General features: G+C 34.8%; 2 protein-coding genes across 5 annotated transcripts; both read left to right on the forward strand.

Annotated features, from left to right (window-relative positions):
* On the forward strand, positions 1 to 10,771 carry LOC134241629 (CUB and sushi domain-containing protein 2-like). Of its 2 annotated transcripts, XM_062723659.1 has the most exons (13): positions 1 to 82; positions 2,526 to 2,768; positions 3,668 to 3,910; positions 4,054 to 4,320; positions 6,651 to 6,796; positions 7,036 to 7,144; positions 7,334 to 7,446; positions 7,544 to 7,760; positions 8,033 to 8,581; positions 8,687 to 8,831; positions 9,261 to 9,344; positions 9,928 to 9,984; positions 10,305 to 10,771. In XM_062723659.1, the coding sequence occupies exons 1-13, from the start codon at positions 28 to 30 to the stop codon at positions 10,402 to 10,404; spliced, it is 2,328 nt and encodes a 775-aa protein (XP_062579643.1). In that variant the 5' UTR covers positions 1 to 27; the 3' UTR covers positions 10,405 to 10,771. The 2 variants fall into 2 exon arrangements, with proteins under 2 accessions (XP_062579643.1, XP_062579644.1); XM_062723660.1 differs by lacking the exons at positions 9,261 to 9,344; positions 9,928 to 9,984; positions 10,305 to 10,771 and having other exon boundaries at positions 8,701 to 8,804.
* Positions 10,772 to 11,710: 939 nt separating this feature from the next.
* On the forward strand, positions 11,711 to 16,115 carry LOC134241630 (trace amine-associated receptor 2-like). Of its 3 annotated transcripts, none has more exons than XM_062723662.1 (2): positions 11,711 to 11,758; positions 14,865 to 16,115. In XM_062723662.1, the coding sequence occupies exon 2, from the start codon at positions 14,881 to 14,883 to the stop codon at positions 15,889 to 15,891; it is 1,011 nt and encodes a 336-aa protein (XP_062579646.1). In that variant the 5' UTR covers positions 11,711 to 11,758; positions 14,865 to 14,880; the 3' UTR covers positions 15,892 to 16,115. The 3 variants fall into 3 exon arrangements, with proteins under 3 accessions (XP_062579646.1, XP_062579647.1, XP_062579645.1); XM_062723663.1 differs by having other exon boundaries at positions 11,730 to 11,768; positions 14,874 to 16,115; XM_062723661.1 differs by lacking the exon at positions 11,711 to 11,758 and adding an exon at positions 14,415 to 14,460.
* Positions 16,116 to 18,049: the final 1,934 nt, after the last annotated feature.

The raw sequence follows: 18,049 nt of genomic DNA on the forward strand, positions 1-18,049 counted from the left end.
TTTATACATGTATGTGATTTGAATGACATGGATACCTTTCATTTTGTGGTGTGGATCCTTTCGTTTTGCTGTCTTGTACAAAGTAAGTCGACTTTTCAATACTTCTTTCTCTGAAATTATTGTAAAATATTTAAAGATAAAGAAGTTAAAAGAATTTTTTTAATGAAATAATATATGCTGTTCGCAAGGAGCAGAAACATTTGATGATTGAATTTGATTTTTACATCTAAATCGATATACATGTATATTTATATATATATTTATTTTGATTGAATTGAACAAAAATTTGAATTGACTCCAGATGAGAAATAAATTCTATTGATGGTACAAAATAAATAATTTCAATGTCCTGGCATTCGTCATTCGTGCTGTTATTGAAATTTATTGAATAGCTGAAATCAAAATTTAACAAATAAATAAAATAAATGCTACAAGCAATTATGAAATAAGTAAATGGTATACACTATCGCAATACATTTATACCAAGAATGTGAAAAAATTGAATAAGACATAATCTTGAATAATTCAATCAGGAATTCGCTGAATATTTCAATTTAATCCTAGGATGAAAATAACTTAATTCATTACATACATGCAATGTCTCTAGAAAGAAATGTGTACCTTGTAATAGCTCAAAAAATTTATATTTATTTTCTTTAATCTTTTGAACTAGGGAACCCTACCAGATGCCCGATTGTCACAAAAACTGTGAACATCCTTTTAATTAACATTGAACATGGTTTGGCATATTTTACTATAAGCAAAGGAAATTATTTACGCCAGTTAGGATCCGATATACACATCCCCCTTAATAAAAATGATAATCATTATTTTGCATTGGTAATATTCCGAGTGCATAGTACGATCGTTTTGCCTGATTACAGTGTATTCGTGGCTTAAATTGTTATTTCTTTTAACGTATGGGGGTAAATAATATAATCGTAATTTATAATTAAATATAATCGTAATTTATAATTAAAAGTCTTAACCCCCAACGTGTATACAGCACAAGTCCTCTCATATTTCAGCGTTTGGATGAAGTCAGCTTATATAGGATAACACAGAACTGTGGCGATGGTATAAAGGGTGGACGCTATCATTCCGCAAATATTAACCCCACATAACGCGCACACGACTATAAACATTTCTAACCTCCAATTATAATTGAATACCATTTCCCTCCATAACATCAATGGATCTAATTAAAGATGGTTCGAGTCAAGATTAGTGATTACCTCTCAACTTTTCCCCCTTTCTCTGTAATTTGTTTCTGCATGGATGTCTATACGCAGGGCACCCCTAATTTGTGATAAAGAAGGTAAACCTGTGGCCCCCACCAGTCCCCTTTCCTCCCACCATTGCTAGGGGTAGGAAAATATATCAACATGTTTATTTTATTCTCTTTGGAGAAGTCCTAAAGCCTGTCCACTTCTCTAAGGAGAATAATGTATATATCTGTACTCATTTCTTATAAAAGAATCATTTCTTTGTCTAGACGACTAACTCCTTTGAGTGATTTTCGTCATGTCTTGGCCAGAGAGTTGGAATTGTCAACTCTTTCATCACTAAAGGGTTTTTATGACAAAATATATGACATTTGTCAGGCACTTCCGATCTGTCGGGTCCATTTTGTTCTTCCTCGACATTGGTTATGACACCCAAACGGCTCCGCATAGAGAAATTAATTCAATTTCATGCAAGTGGCCGGAGATTTATAAATGAGGGATAAGTATCTCTTGTAGCAATAAAAGCGCCGAGATTAGCCCAAGTCTAGAGGAACCAAATCTAAAAAACTCACTACCACTTATAACAAAATTATATTTTACGAGAAAATATATAAGAAAAAAGATATGTTTCTTAAATTTGATTAAGTCAAGTACCGGTCGTTGTTTCCTGGCAGAAATTGTGAAAAGATCAGAGAAAACGATCATCATTTTTATCTCGAGTCACAAGAGTTTGAATAAACTCCGCCGCATGTAACAAACCTTTTGGATTGTCTCTAAATTGAAATTCTTTTAATGTGGAATCAATGTTGAGGGGGGATGAGCTAAGAGGAGGTGTGTAGTTATCTTAAGCACCATGTTTTCTATTTCAAACCTTGTATCTAAATCTGTAAAGTGTTAGGATAATTACAAAGTAATACGTTCTTGTTCTCGGGTGGCAACAATATATCGGAAGCGTTTTAAACATAGAAAACATAGCCTCATTTCCGTGTCAACTTCAAAATAGAAATGTAAATTTCTAATACTAACAGTAAACCAGTACTTGAAAATAACCATCTCAATGTTGCAACAATTCATTGAATATTTAATTGCTTTTCAAAAACTAAAAACATATAAAGTTGTACATACACATATTCTGAAATAGCAATAAAAAGGTATATACTTAAATTCTTTTCATTTTCCCAGATGATAGAAATGATTGCCTTTATATTACACCAATGTTACCTTAGAAACACTTTCAATACAAACAAAGGTCTACCATTAACGTTATTATATGAACAATGAAGCATCTTTTTCTTACAGGTGACATAGTCTACAAATCGTTGTTTCATCGGATGCCAAAATTGAGGATGACTGTTTTTCCAATAAAAACTTTAAACAATCTCAGTGTTGAGGCCTGTGCGAGATCGTGCGTTCAGGAGAGTTCCTTTGACTGCCAGTCGTTTGACATGGACAACAAGATTCAGTCATGTAGATTACATAATAACACTCACGAGAGCAATGATATGGCTCTGATTGTGTCCAAAAGCACAGATCACTACAGAAGTAAGGACTGTTTTTACCAAACAGGTTATCTATGCTTAGCCACATTGCAAAATGAACGACCAAAAAAAGGTCAAATGTAGTACAAATTTAGACAATTTTTGTCACGAAATGTCCAAGGGTTACGTTTTAGAGGCCGTTGACAGTATTTCTATAAATGGAATCTATGATTTTTTTCCATAAGTGATTCAAATTCAGACAAACTTTGGATTTTATGGTATTTTTATAAAGAGTATACTCCACCTATCAAATTTTGGAATTTTTATTGGAATGAAATACAACCGGTGTACAGCAAGGCTTTTGAAAGTTCGATACCTCCTTTAAACATCCATTCAGTTTTAAGGAAGTGCTAGTCTGAACGCATGAAAATTTGTTTCCATGTCTTTGCATTAATATCATTCATCAAGTCTATACGAGAGTAATGATCTAAGATGGGAGCACACGGTTTTGTCAATTTGGCTTCGGCTTTTTAACCCCCTTTATATTACAGTCAGTAAGCAAAAAATTATTCAAAAGAACAACATTTGTATTGATTTAAAATGTTGAGAGTGTTCAAAAGGTTCTGCCTCAATATATAGCCGAGGATGTTCAGTATAAACCCAGTTTTTGCTGTGAAAAAATATGGTGCCCCAAAAAGATGTCTGATTTCAAATTTTACACTTTAAACTTTTAAGTAGCATATCTTCATGTATTTGCAACCAATAAAATATTAAATAGCTTTACAATGATCTGATAGCGATGTTTACAGGGAAGTTTTACAAATCACTTTCGGAAATTTCATCTCGATAAAGAACGCTTAAAAAATAAGTGAGAAAACGACGAAAAGCTAAATATATTCTTAGAGAAATAAAGTTTCTTGCAAATGCGGAAATGAAACCATTTGTATGTTTCTTGATTTTCAGCATACTTTGAGGGATTATTCCACCGTCTTCCAAATCACTTACTGACCTTTGACCACAAACGTCAGATATCCGAAATCAGCGTGGAGCAGTGCGCCAGAATGTGTGTCCTTGAGGTGACCTTCCGATGCCTGGGTTTTGATTACGAGGTTAAACATAAGAATTGTTGGTTGACAGACATCCTGCCGTCTGCTTCCCATGGACTCATTCCACAAGTCAACACGGACTACTACGAACGACAATCTAGTAGGTCGAAAAAAAAGTCCTGAAATTCCTCTGAAAAATATTTGACACACTAGTACATATATGTTATATAGAAATGACTATATCATTGAAGGTTAATGATTTTGAATGCAATATAATCCTTATTTCTAACTTAATCTTTTCAGGTGGTCCTCTTGAGTACTTTCTGAATTTTGGATATGGTAGTCTGCAGCAATTAGAAGGAGAACATATATATCACAAGACAGTGATGGGGGTCTCACTTGTCGCCTGTGCACATCTTTGTCTCGCAGAAAACTCATTCAAATGCACGAGTTTTGACTATGTTTTTGATGACAAATCTTGTTACTTGAGCATGTACATCGCAGCCAATGTCTACGGTCTGGTGACAACTCGAACAGACGACAAAAATGTTGCACATTACGAGTACAAAGGTATTAACTATTTTAATAAAAGAAAATACAGTCGCACCTGCTGTTACGGCCACCCTGAATCAGCGGCCACTCCTCATGAGCGGCCAGTTTCAATCCCGCCCATTCATTTTTTCACTATATTTTAACTGATTTAAGCGGCCACCTGTCTAACGCGGCCAGTGGCCAGTGTTTTTAGGTCCCGTGCGGTCAACATGCCTGTTTTCAGCGGCCATTTTGTCTGTTTTGTCACATGACTTCCGTCTGGCACGTGACCTCGTATCCTCGAGAAGCCAAACATGAACAGCTGATAATGAGTAATTACCGATAATACGCCAGTTTCGAGATTGTAACTCTCCTACGATAGAGGCGCAAAAAGTATCCATTTCGGCAGGGAGGTGGGACAGGTTGTTTCTGTACACAAACGTGCATAAGTAAATGAACGATATTTATGGCTTTTAAAATTTATTAAATGTTATAAAAAGATAATGATATTAAGCAGTGATGCATTTGATGATTTTATCAAGTTCAACTATGCATATTTACAAATCTACTTTAAAATTATAGGTACTTGAAAACGAAAGAAACGTCATAGTCTTAATAAAAAGTAACTGATTTTCTTGATCGTACAACCTTTTTTTTTTTTTAAAAAAGTTTGTGGGTTTTTTGAAATTATAATAAGGAAAAGAATCAATGTGTCATTTAGATGCCGACGTGCATACGCGCCGTATTTATTAGAGGTTCATATATCTTCCCTCGTCTGAAAAGTCTCACATCTACCGACATTTTCTTTTTTGTTACGATTTTTTAACTTTAAAAAATGACTTCTTTAAATTAATTCGGTTATTCTCGAAATGTAGAGTGCATCCTGACAATCATGTAGTTATGATAAACCAGTATATCGATGATACAATGTATCCAATATATAAATATCAAATATAGTTGTCCCACCTGTTTGTTTACGCGGCAACGAAACTCCCCTCCTTAACGAAAGAGCGCACCAAGGGAGATAATCTCGAAACTTGCGTATTGCGAGTGTAATTTGAATTCTGTCAGGATTTAATGATTTAATTAATATGATTAAATTATTTATTGTAAACAATTTTTTTTTTGTCCTTTATAAACGAAAGTAAGTTGATGAACAGCTGTTGAATATGTCCATGATATAAACTCAATACATAATAAAATTTTACAATTTCGTCTGAGGTTATCAAGTCAAGTGGTCAGTCTTGAGCTATAACCCTATATAATACATATCTAGAAAAACTAAAAGGCTTTGCACAGCATCAGGGAAATGCTACTTGCATTTTGTTAGATCATTTCATGATTTTGTGTGATGTAAATTCTATTCCTATTTAGCTGTTAAAATTACCAACATAAAAAAAACAACAAAAATAAAAAAAAAAACATAATAGATTTCTTTCCTAAATTCATGTAAAATGAAATGCAAAAAAGGATCTCATGTGACTTAAAACTTCCTAATTTTTTAAATATGTTGAAATTGTGGATTTGGATACGTTTGAAAATAAATATACAACTGTGGCCGCAATTTTTATTCCTTGGTTTGAAACCTGGAATAAGAGGCCACCTGTCTTATGTGGCCAATTTGTCGTTCTCCCACAAGTGGCCTCTTAAAACAGGTTTGACTGTATATACATTTCCTATTTATTATGATTTTGCCTCAATTTAATAAAACCACTTCTGATACGAGACATTCAGGAAAAAAATATAAGCCTTTTCATTTATTCAACGTCCATGTATTCCGTAGCATATCGTATCCAAGAAATTCGGATCTAGTCTTAAAAAATGATGGTAATAAAATACAACACTGGCGGGTTTCCTGCAGGAACTGTTAGCAGTATTGTGCTTTTGAGGCCTTTAGTTATTACATTCCGCTAGGCTTATTGACATTGTGACGCCTTGACCACTTTCAATTAGATGTTTCAAGTGTTTGCAAACAAGTTCGGTGCGATCTACGTTGATTAGCATCGGCTACAGATAATGGATTTAATCCTTCATTAATCTTGGTGTCAGGATTTTGACAAAAAGATCGAAATGATGTCCAGTTCATGGTTGTGGGAAAAAAGCAATGATTATCGTTTATTTTAGATTTGTGTTTTAACCTTGACTTTTCGAATACAAAGTTCAAATTCATTTGAATTATTGAAATTCTTCTAAGATAAAGTACATGTACAATAATTACAATTCACACATTGACTTTTATTAAAAGTGTCGAAAGCAATATGTAGATGACAGAAATATCTCTCATTCCCACGTCTGTAAACTTAGTCGAGTGTGTTGCCGCATTGTATGTACTATTTTTTCAATGTTAATTGGTTTTAAATATCTTCCAGACAACTATCTTCGACGATTTTACCCCACCCCCTATTCTGCCGTACTGGGACACAACGAGAAAACCGTTACTGGAGTCACACCGAGTGCGTGTGCCAGAAAATGTTTGGAGGAAAACAATTTTATCTGCAGATCTTTCGATTATCAGGTTATATTCAAAATAAAAAAGTATTCAGATTGTGTTTATGTCTTTGAAACTTGATGCCATAATAGCCCGTCTTCAGATGATTGAATACATTTCAAGTCGTAGATGGTACTATAATATTTCAAAAAGAAATCGTAGAACGAAAATGATTTTGGAGAAGAAAGTTGAATATTTATAACTCGTCTTATTTCATAACTAGCAAAATATTTCTTTTTGAAGTATTTAAAGGTTTGCGCTTGTAGGTTAAAGAGGGCACATGTTTACTAAGCACCAAAACCGGAAGTGATGTGGGTGGCTTAATTTCACAGGGAACATCTCAAGTGCATCATTTTGAAATGAAACCAAACTTTGGTAAGGAGAGATAAATAGTAGCAAAACCCTCTATCAAAAGTGTGTCACAATTAATATGATGATTTGATGATCTTTCCTTTTAATTTCTCCCTCAATTACACAATTTTGCTCTATTTCAGTTTCAAGATATACATGTTTGTTCTAGTCTGTATGACATTTACTTAATTTTCAAAATCCATGCACATGTAGATTGCAGTGGACATTTGAAAGGCAGTTCCGGGTATTTAGCCTCACCTAACTGGCCAAGGAATTATGGACATAATCTTAACTGTTCATGGACTATTATGGTACCCAAGTTTAAGGTACTATAATCAATGGTTACATGGAAACATGATTTTTTCAAGCATCTTTTCAGATTTTATGTATATTTCTTGACATTAATTTACTTACTTTTGACAGATTATCAAAGTTTCATTTACACATCTGCAACTTTTTAAAGAATCTCGAAAAAGTTGCATTCAAAACTCGGATAGACTCCTTATAGTGGATAAAGAACAAGTGTCTTGCTTAGAAAATAATGTTCGGGAATTCATTAGCCAATCAAATATCATCACCATTTTATTCATAACCAATAGTAAGGGAGATGCACCTGGATTCAGATTGCAGTTCAAGACAGGTAAGTCGGATGTTCTCCTTCCAATTATGAAAATCAAAATGGTTTACGCCATTAAAATTATATATGATTCTGTATAGACACGTAACATATTATAAGTTAAAAAGGTTACTTCGAAAGGAATCCTTAATTGGTCTTAGCTGTACTAAAGCTCAGTAAAATGTTAGCATCACTGTTTTCTGTTTTAATTGCAAAAGACATTTAATTTTTACATAAAATAACGCATTAACCCCACTTTACTCAGCGAATGACAGAGACCTATATTTTTTTGGTAGATTGGGCTTGTGGAGGACACTATACAGACACGTATGGAGAAATCTCCTCCCCTGGGTGGCCCTCGGGGTATCCGCCCACACAGAATTGTACGTGGAAGATTGAAGCGCCACCTACCGTCCGAATTTATCTAACATTTGTGAAAGTGGATTTAGAAGAACATATCAAGAGATCATGTCATCATTCCTCTTATGACGTTATTGAAATATCAGAGGATTCTGCAAATTCCTCAACCTTCTTGTGTGGGAGATATGATCATCTCACTTACAATTCCACTGGAAATATACTGTACATATATTTTACGTCAGACAGCAGGGTAGAGAAATCTGGGTTTCACGCATTCTATACATTCGTATACAATAAATTGTTATCAAATAACTCTAATTCCACAGAATTATACGATTCTAATTTTACGTATAAATTAGAATTACTTCCCACTGATATTCCAGAAAGTGGTAATTATTCCATTAATGAAGTCTCCGAGGAAAGCCCCGTTCACTACATTGATCTTCACCTGCAACCAACAGCAGAAACGCCCATAGAAAAATCAAGTACGTTAATTTATTTTTTTTTATCTAAAAATTAATGTTTATGATATTTTTATACTGGCCCGTTCGATTGAAAAGCGTGTTTAACTTAAGATGCTATATTTTCAGACTTTACATTACAGACAGAGCGACTTCCGGAAATATTTAGGATTGAGAAGGATTTACATTTGGTGATCGTAATCCTAGCCATTGCTTTCTCTTTGGTGCTGGCAGTTCTGTTAGGGGTGATATACCTCACATGTAGACATTTCAGGTGAGTGCTGAGAAAAAAAATCCTCCTAGAATTTAGTGCAATTCCCAGTTATCCTTGGACTTTCGGTAAGGCTGGCATTATCGACGTTACATAATTAGCGTCAGAAATTTACACAGCCTTTCATTCACTGTTGAAATATATATGGGATAGAATGTGCAAATGTCAACGAGTATAGCAAGGATCCAATCACAACGTTTCGTACGGCAAAGAGGTGGGGCTTAGGTCATCTTATTGTTGTCAACAACAATTTAAAGCTGCTGATGTTATTATAATTTCTTAACCAATGAGAATTAAAGAGACGCTAATTACGTAGCTTCAGAATGCCACGCCTCATTGAAAGTCCAAGGATGACAGAGAATTGTACTAACGGACCTTGTACCATTCGTTTAAGTTATGCAAGTTTTTTTCTAATCATAACATAAATTCTAGGCGGCTGCATCTAAAGGAATGCCAACAAAAAGGCCCACTATATCTCTTCAATGACGATGACAGTTCCATTTATGATAAAGACAAGTGAGTTTTAGAAAATATACTGCACATGAGTTCTTCAATTCAATTCTATTATTGTTGAAAATGTTAGCAGCTTAGAATTTTGCACAGCTTACCCAGTACATGTATAAAGAAATTAGTATGATTATCCTGAAAACAATATTAATTATTGAATGATAATCAACGTGCTTGTGTCAACATTTAAAATTATTTTCAGCATTTATCTGGAACCACTGAACCAATGTTAATCATTTTCTTTGCATTGAGCATCTTTGGGTGAAGGGAAACAAAAATTTGAATGCCTCCCCGGTCTAATTTTAATGCTGATGCTTAAACGATGAACTTTAATAAAAACTTTAAAAATCGTATTTACTTGTGCATGGACATGAAACAGTCAACTTGAAAATCTGTCAAAAAATTTAAACTCGGTTATATAGCATACTTCCGGGGACCTGTAGAATTTACTTGTTTGTTTTTTTTTTTTTTTTGTTTTTTTTGTTTTTTTTTTTGTAATTCGTTATATCCATATCGTGTTTGTCTAAAATGATATTACTGGGACAAGTTTTTTTTTATTAACAAATTCAAATTACTAATGTTCTTCTTGTAGTGTGATGAACGGAGAGGCAGAAAAAAGTCGAGACAGAGATTCAGAAAGTCAACCAAGGTTTGTTCATGTGTGTCTGTGCATAATACATATTCCATAAGTATATTTAAAAGGACACTTTTATAGATAATTAACTTTTAAAAAATGGTCTGACTGAGTAAAAGATAAATTCTGTTTTTAGTTTATTTCTGTTCTTAAACATTCTATATTTGGTCAAGTTCCATATATACTAGTACGGTGTACTTAATACCACTCTGCCAAAACCAACAAAAGTTGATGCTACCAGAGAGATTTACAAATTTTTTATGAGAAATTATTACATCTGCTTAGAAATTTGTTCATGAAAGCAACAGTATAATTGTCAATAATGTTGATTTCAGTCTCGCAGACGTCTCTTTTATTAATCCCACATATGACGGAAGCAGCCGACAATTGCTGCTCCCAAGTTGCACCAGTATACCGTCTGCTGTAAATAGCTGAGCGGGAATTGTTTGGATTTTATCAGTCTGTGGATAAATTTGTCGATTAATTCGAAATGCCGGTGGGAAATCTTCCAGAATCCTGCCAAAATAAAGACAGACGCACACAGAATTTATGGATACGAGTTGTTGGGTGTCCACTGCGGAGAGCCATTAAGACCAGACATTGACATTGTTGCCCGGTTTGACGTCACCGAGAATAAAGATTCTCCAATATTTGTACCATATCGATGTTATCTCAGGAATTATATCATAAAATATTTTTAATGAAAAAGTTATTTATTTAAAGTACTATTTGCATGTGGACCAAATCTATATAATTATGAAATTAAGAACGAATGTTGTATTCATATTACAAATAAACTGTTATATTACTGCATAGGTATAGTTATATATGTTTTAAAAAACTTTTTTAGCTCCTAAATATTTCATGAAAAGAATGGGTGTATATTTTCTCTAACATGGTGTATTACTGTAGTCTGAATCTGAATACAAGTGAAGTAGCGAAATAAATGCTCAAACGGTCTTCCTGGTCTGTTTTATCTTTTTTTTTTTGGTTTTTATTTCACTAAACTTGCTAATTGACTCCTCGAAATATATTGTGCCAGCTTAAATTGAATATGAGCAGAGCACAATGATTTGTTTTGTGTGTGCCACCTAAATGACAACGTTTGCCATTTTTACACATTATATTCGTTCAGAAGAAGACTAAAATTATTTCGTTTTAATTGGTGATTTTTATGTCCCTTAACATTAACGGTTCCGTTCACGAGAGAATATTTTGAATATTTCTCTTTTTCATATAAAGAAAGGTTACCGACAAATAAGTCGATGTTACATGATTTAAGGTTAGTTTCATAAGTTTAATAATCGTGTAATGACTTCGTTTGCAATGTAAACCTATCGCTAGTTTGCATTATGACTTGCATTGTTTCTACCAATTGTTAGGCCATCTTTTTCATCTAAAATACTAATTTAAAGGGCTCGGATACGGCGTGTTTGACTGATTGGTCGATATCTGATGCTTAACTCCCCTTAGGCACATGATTTCCACCTTTTCACAATCAACTCACTGCAAGTATCCGTGGGGTTATCACTCTTTCAGTGTATCCTTCTGCCTCCTACTCCTAAACTATACGTACCTGGTAGTAAAGGCCCAGAACTCCCGGGTTTTGCCAAAATTTTCACTCATTTTCTTGCATAATAAAAGATAAAAGTATATCGTTTAGCTTAAAATTGTTTAGAAATCGGGAAAAAAGTCAACTTTTTAATCACGTGTCAAAAATGACGTCATAACTATTATGACGCAAAGTGATTAAATTTTCTAAAAGACGCTGATTCTTGCAAAGGACATTGTCAACATAAGTTAATTGTAAGTATAGTATAATTGTTGTTATCGATAAAATTTCATTTATTTTACATGTGCATTACCTGTGCAAGATATTGCCGAGCACGCTATATGATTTCTGATCCCTTGACCTTTACCTTCACGATTAATCTGATTAAAAAAAATCGACTTTGGTAAAAACTTCTGAATGACATATGATAGGGCGTTCATATTTGACACAATATGCCATAAAAATATTAACCTCTCACCCACAAAAACATTGCGGAAGCGGGGTGCGACAATTCATTTCTTTAAATTTGCTTGTTCATCTTTTGATTTTAGGATTTGATTTGCATTTGGAAAACCCCGCTTTCGCAATTTAAGCGAGGGGACAGTATATCTCAGTTTCGTCTATCAGTATGTCTGTCGGTGAGTCTGTCCGTCTGTCACAAAAACTTTAACCTTGGTTATATCTTTTGAATGAGAAGAGATAAAACTTTCATAATACATATGTGTATTATCTGTGACAAGACCTTTCTAAATAATCTATGATTTTTGACCCCGTAACCTTGACCTTGAAGTTTGATCCACTTTAAAAAAAATTAACTTTGGCATGACTTTTGGATGAAAAGATTTAGGTCTTTCAACTTTGATAGTATACCGAGTATTACCTCTGACAGTCGCCCGGGTGCCGCAGTGGTTAGAGCGTAGATGCTCTAGAGTCGCGAAGTAAGGATCAGTTGGTCCTTACGTCGCATGTTCGAATCCCACTTGAGAACGTGGAGACCTGTCCTTCGGATGAGACCGTAAAGAACGAGGTCCTGTGTCGCAGTAGGTGCAGGCAAGAAAAATATCCCTCACTGCTCAATGGCCCTATGTGCCAAGTACAGGACAAAATATGTAGCTCTCCACCGGCAAATGGTTGCGTCTCCATATGTGTGAAAGATTCTCGAAAGGGACGTTAAACAACATACAATTTTTACCTCTGACAAGGCCTTTCTAAATACACTATAATTTTTTTTTACCCTGTGGCCTTCATCTTTACGTTTGAACTACTCTTCAAAACGTTATTTTTTCTTTATAACTTTTGATAGAAAGGAGATAGATTCTTATATATCTGACATGTGTATTACCCGTGACAAGATATTTCCAAGCATGCTATTTCTGATCCCTAGCTTGAACTTGACCTTCGTGTTTGACCTTATTTAATTTTTTATTTAAATTTGTTGATAACTTTTAAATGTCATATGATGGAGTGATCATATTTGACACAATGAGCCATAAATAATGACATCTCACCCACAAAGACACCGAAAGCGGGGGACCACAATTCTTAGAGTTTGCTTGATTTTTAGGATTCAGTTTCAAAGACATTGATCGAAACATTTTCAAAAACTAAAAACACAGACATAAATTTTATAATTCTCTTATAATTGTATTACCGTAACATTTCCGAGAATCTTGATGTTTTCTTTTTCTTATTTTCCCTCCTCTCGCAAAAGCGAATTTCATTCGTCTGTCCGTCTGTCACAACAAACTTTAACCTTGGTCATATATTTTGAATGAGAAGAGATAGGACTTTCATATTATATACGTGTATTACCTGTGATAAGACCTTTCTAAAGCACTTTGATTTTTGATCCTGTGACTTTGACCTTGAGGTTTGACCTACTTTTCAAAAATTACTTTAAATTGGCAAAAACTTTTAAATGAGAAATTTTGCTTTCATACTAAACAAGAACTCTAAATATATACACTATGAAGTTTGACCCCGGCCCGTAACCTTGACCTTCAAGTTTGATCTACTTTTCGAAAACTTTAACCGTGGTCATAACTTGTGTTTTACCTGTGACAAGACCTTTCTAAATACACTATAATTTTTTACCCGTGAACTTGACCACAACGTTTGATCTACTTTTCAAAAGGGTAATTTTTTCCTTATAATTTTTGATAGAGAAGAGATAGGCCTTTCATATTTGACATGTGTATTACCTGTGACAAGAAATTTTCGAGCATGCTATGATTTCTGATCCCCTGACCTTGACCATCATTTTTGACCTAATATTCCAACTAATCAACTTTTGTGATAACTTTTGAATAACATGTGATAGGAGCGTTCATACAATATGCCATCGAGTCAGAAGAAAAAAAACTTGGCTAAATACTATCTATGTGTGGATTAGTGCATATTCAAATTTGTTCAAAATATGGCCTCGACGTTAAATCTGGCCACAAAACATCCTCTCACAAACTGTGGGACAATGATTGACATATGCATACATACTCAGCTAGCAAAGATTCACTTCATACCCCCCTCCAAGGGAGGATGTTAGCCAAAGAAGGGATTGGTTTTACATTGGAATTCAGGCCTAGAGGAAAATGTGTAGAAAATTATTCTTAAAGATATAGAAATATGATAAGTAATATTATTGCGGAAGCTTTTAAAGTTTGTTCAAATCACTAGTATGGCACCCAAAGGTAGGGAGAGCCCACAATTATGGGGAGAAAAATCATATACAGAAATGTATTTACCATCATCACCAAGTATACGTAGTACAGGTATAAGTCTGTTCAAAACACTTCCATTAGGGATAAAGTGGGATCATAGTAGGGTATATGCAACAACATTTAAAAGATTTTTCCTGAACTGCAGGGCCATGATAAACCAAATCATGAAGTTGCAAAAATGCTAATAGCAGGTTTAAATTCCTTTAAATCTTGGATCCTGAGGTATGTTGGGCTTCCAAACATGACCCCTGGTTTTAAGCTTGGCCAAATTAAGGGATAACAATTAAGAAGTCTGTGAGCCCATGCTCACTAGTAATACCCCCGCTTTGATGTGAGCATACCCATCATGTTAATATTTACAAATTTAGTGATGGGTAGATGCACAGAAAAATGGTTGACATCAGATTCATATAAAAATAATCCCATAATACTTAGCATGCCTCAACAAAATTTCAAGCATCTTTAATGAGTAGTTGCTGAGAAAACTGCGACCAAAAATTTGTTACGGACAGACAGACAGACGGAAAGACGGGAAGACACACAAGGGTAAAACAGTATACCCCTTCTCCTTCGGAGCGGTGATATAAAAATATTTTATTTAATATCGATATCAATATTTGTTTCAGATCCATTAGGCAAGACATGTTTCAGAACAATACTGAAATCAAGGACGAGGCTCAAGAGAGTATTAACCAAACACTCGCTGCCATCGGATTTATATCATTCTGCGAAAATATATGTCTCTTTGTTATCATGCAGAGATGTAAGCGACTGCCTCTTCAAATTAAATTCCTCATTCTCAACATGACTGCCTCTGATTTTATTCTTGGGATCAACTGCTTTCTGCTGTTTTCTCGTCCGCTGACGGATCTCCTTAACACGGAGTATCTCCTCAACATGGATACGTTTTGCCTTATTCGACAAAGTATATTTTGGACAAATGTCATCGTGTCCATATTTCTAATGACAGTTTTATCACTGGATCGATGTCTTTCTCTGTCTCTTGTTATGAAGTACCAGTCAAAGATTGGTATGTGGATTACCAGCCTCGTTTTAACTGTTGTCTGGACTCTCGGTATTATATTTGGAGTTTCCCGGTCGTCTGACGTAAAATCGGTACCGCCTGGACTATGCACTCAGAACGATGGAATGCCAACGCACATGATGTACTCTATTGTTTCTCTTGTGTGTTTCAGTATTGTGCTATCGTCCTTTTTCGTCATCTGCTGTATTATAAGAAGAAATGTGCCTCCCGTTTACTCCATCTCGAATTCAGTGAAAGAGAACCACAACATCATAGCAGCAGAAGTCCGCGCAGTCGTCAGAATGCATTTAATCACCATTACCTTTCTACTCTGTTATGTCCCGGGAATCGTTTGTACAAGCGTTGTAGACTTTCTACCTGATCTAGAAAGTACCCACCCAACCTTTGCAACGGCAATGAAGTCGGCACAGGTCCTGTTTCTGATTAATGGAATTCTGAACCCCTTCCTGTACGTCTGGCGATTCAAGGAGTGTAGTATCAATGCTAAGCTGCTTCTGCCTGCCTGGGGAGACTGGTGCCAGAGAGTTCAGGAGGAGGCCGCCCGGGAGAGGGTCTTCCTATATGCCTCCTATATGGAATCCCCCACCATCAGCAATAGCTACATTTAGAATAATGACAATGATGACACTAGCTGCAGAGCCTTAAGACGAAATCCCAGGAATCCCTATCCCTTGCTTGCACATCTCATTGCAGTTACTGGTGAAACAATATCAGATATTTTACAAACAATCTCAGATATTTTACAATATGTAACTATTTTTGATAAATAATTTTGGAAATATCGATAAAATAAGATCCAGAAGTCTCACATCTAATTTTGAAATTGATCGTCAACAAAAATACAATAAGTAATAAATGTTTTTTAAACTTTCCAAAAGTGTTTTATTATTTTTTGTGCAGGTGTTGACAAACCATGCATACACTAAGAATTTCTCTATGTATACACTTTTTAGATTGAAAAAATTAGATCTCATTTGATTTCGGTTAGTCTGGATATTAATATTATGGAAAACATATAAATCCAGACTCGGGAATGTTTGGATCATCGCTCTTTGATGAGATCCAAAGGAAATGGGGCCATTCATACTTTCCGTAGTGTGCTACATGTTGAGCGCATTTCAAATTACATGTATATCTCTGACAAATTTAAATACACTGAATATCCAGAATATCTCCAGAGGACCATGATGATTAATATGGCACGCCAAATTCACAAAGATGAGATACTCATAGTTTCATAGGTTTATCGACTGTAAACTATAGTTTACAAACCGTAAACTATAGTTAACGATTCGTTATCTGTAAAACTATATTTAACGGTTGTTAACTATAGTTTACGAATGCTAATTTAAGTTTATATGTCTGTAATAAAGAGTTAACAATAGATTTTATTGATAAACATAGATTCACGTTTGTAAACTATAGTTTACAATCGTAAACTATAGTTAAGAGTTGTTAATCATAGTTTCACAAATTGTGAAACTATATTTATCAGATCGTTAACTATAGTTAACGGTTTGTAAACTATAGTTTACAAATCGTGAAACTGTATTTATCAGATAATCTATGTTTTGCAATCGCAAATGATTATTTTCGGTGTTAAGTATAGTTTACGGTTGTGAAACATAGATTATCGCGTTAACTATGGTTTACAGATGTGAAATATAGATTAACATTGTTAACTATAGTTTACGGTTTGTAAACTATAGTTTACAACCGATAAACCTAGTTTATCGATTGTGAAACTATGATTATCTCATTTTTGTGAATTTGGCGTGCCATAGATTAAATAGTCATGGCATGTTACTTATGTTGTTCATGACATAACATATTGAAAGTCAGTTGTGTGAATGACACAATGATAAATAGAATTGTCCATGGATTTTTCCGATATTTCCCGATCATGACAAGGAGGGCACGGCGGGTGTGACCGGTCAGCATGGGATGCTCACTCCTCCATGGCAGCTAATCCCACCTCTGATGTTTTAGAGGTCCGTGTTTGCTGCTCCTTTTTGTATTGTTTAATGGACTTTTGAGCGTGAATATTGTTCACGTATTTTATTATGTCATTTCATAATGCAACAGTATTGTAGATGCCATTGCAATTTTCAATGTCCATCGAAAAGTCAGGGTTGTCCCTAAGAATTGAAAATATCAGGGGATTTTTAAAAATTAGACAGGAGTCAAGGGTAAACGTTCCTCCTCTAACAGGAAGTTAAGGGGTAAGCCACAATAACCAAATGATAATGCAACCATAAGCAGTGAATTCCCCGATCCCCTTGTACTATATACAATGAGACATCGAATATCCCGGATACCACTTGTGCATAGCAGAAGAACAAGGGCGCTTTTCTTATGGATTCGGCATGAATCAGAGTGTCATAAACGTAACAGCCAATCAAATTGATGGTCTACATAAACACCGAGAAGGCGCGTGTTCGACAGATACATGTGTTATGGCAACTCCAATAAACATGATAAATTCATAATTATGTACAAATTCGTTGCAATATGTACAAATTCGTTACAATACGTGTTTTACGGAAGCGGGGACTTTCTCTCTCTCTCTCCTTCTAATAACCTTTAAAATATTCATATCGGTGTAACCCATGTTGCTACATGTAGTTGCGAAGAGTGGGGTGGTGTCATAAAGCATTACGACGACGATTTCTCTCTCGTTTCTAAAGAAATGGGCGTGTCATTATGTGACCAGAGACATTCGATTAGAAACACCCAAACTTTCCATTCAAGCGAAAATTTTTACCT

Source organism: Saccostrea cucullata, unplaced genomic scaffold (genome assembly GCF_032062105.1).
Source record: "Saccostrea cucullata isolate Sc308-1 unplaced genomic scaffold, CSIRO_AGI_Scuc_v1 ctg267, whole genome shotgun sequence".
Classification (NCBI taxonomy): domain Eukaryota; kingdom Metazoa; phylum Mollusca; class Bivalvia; order Ostreida; family Ostreidae; genus Saccostrea; species Saccostrea cuccullata.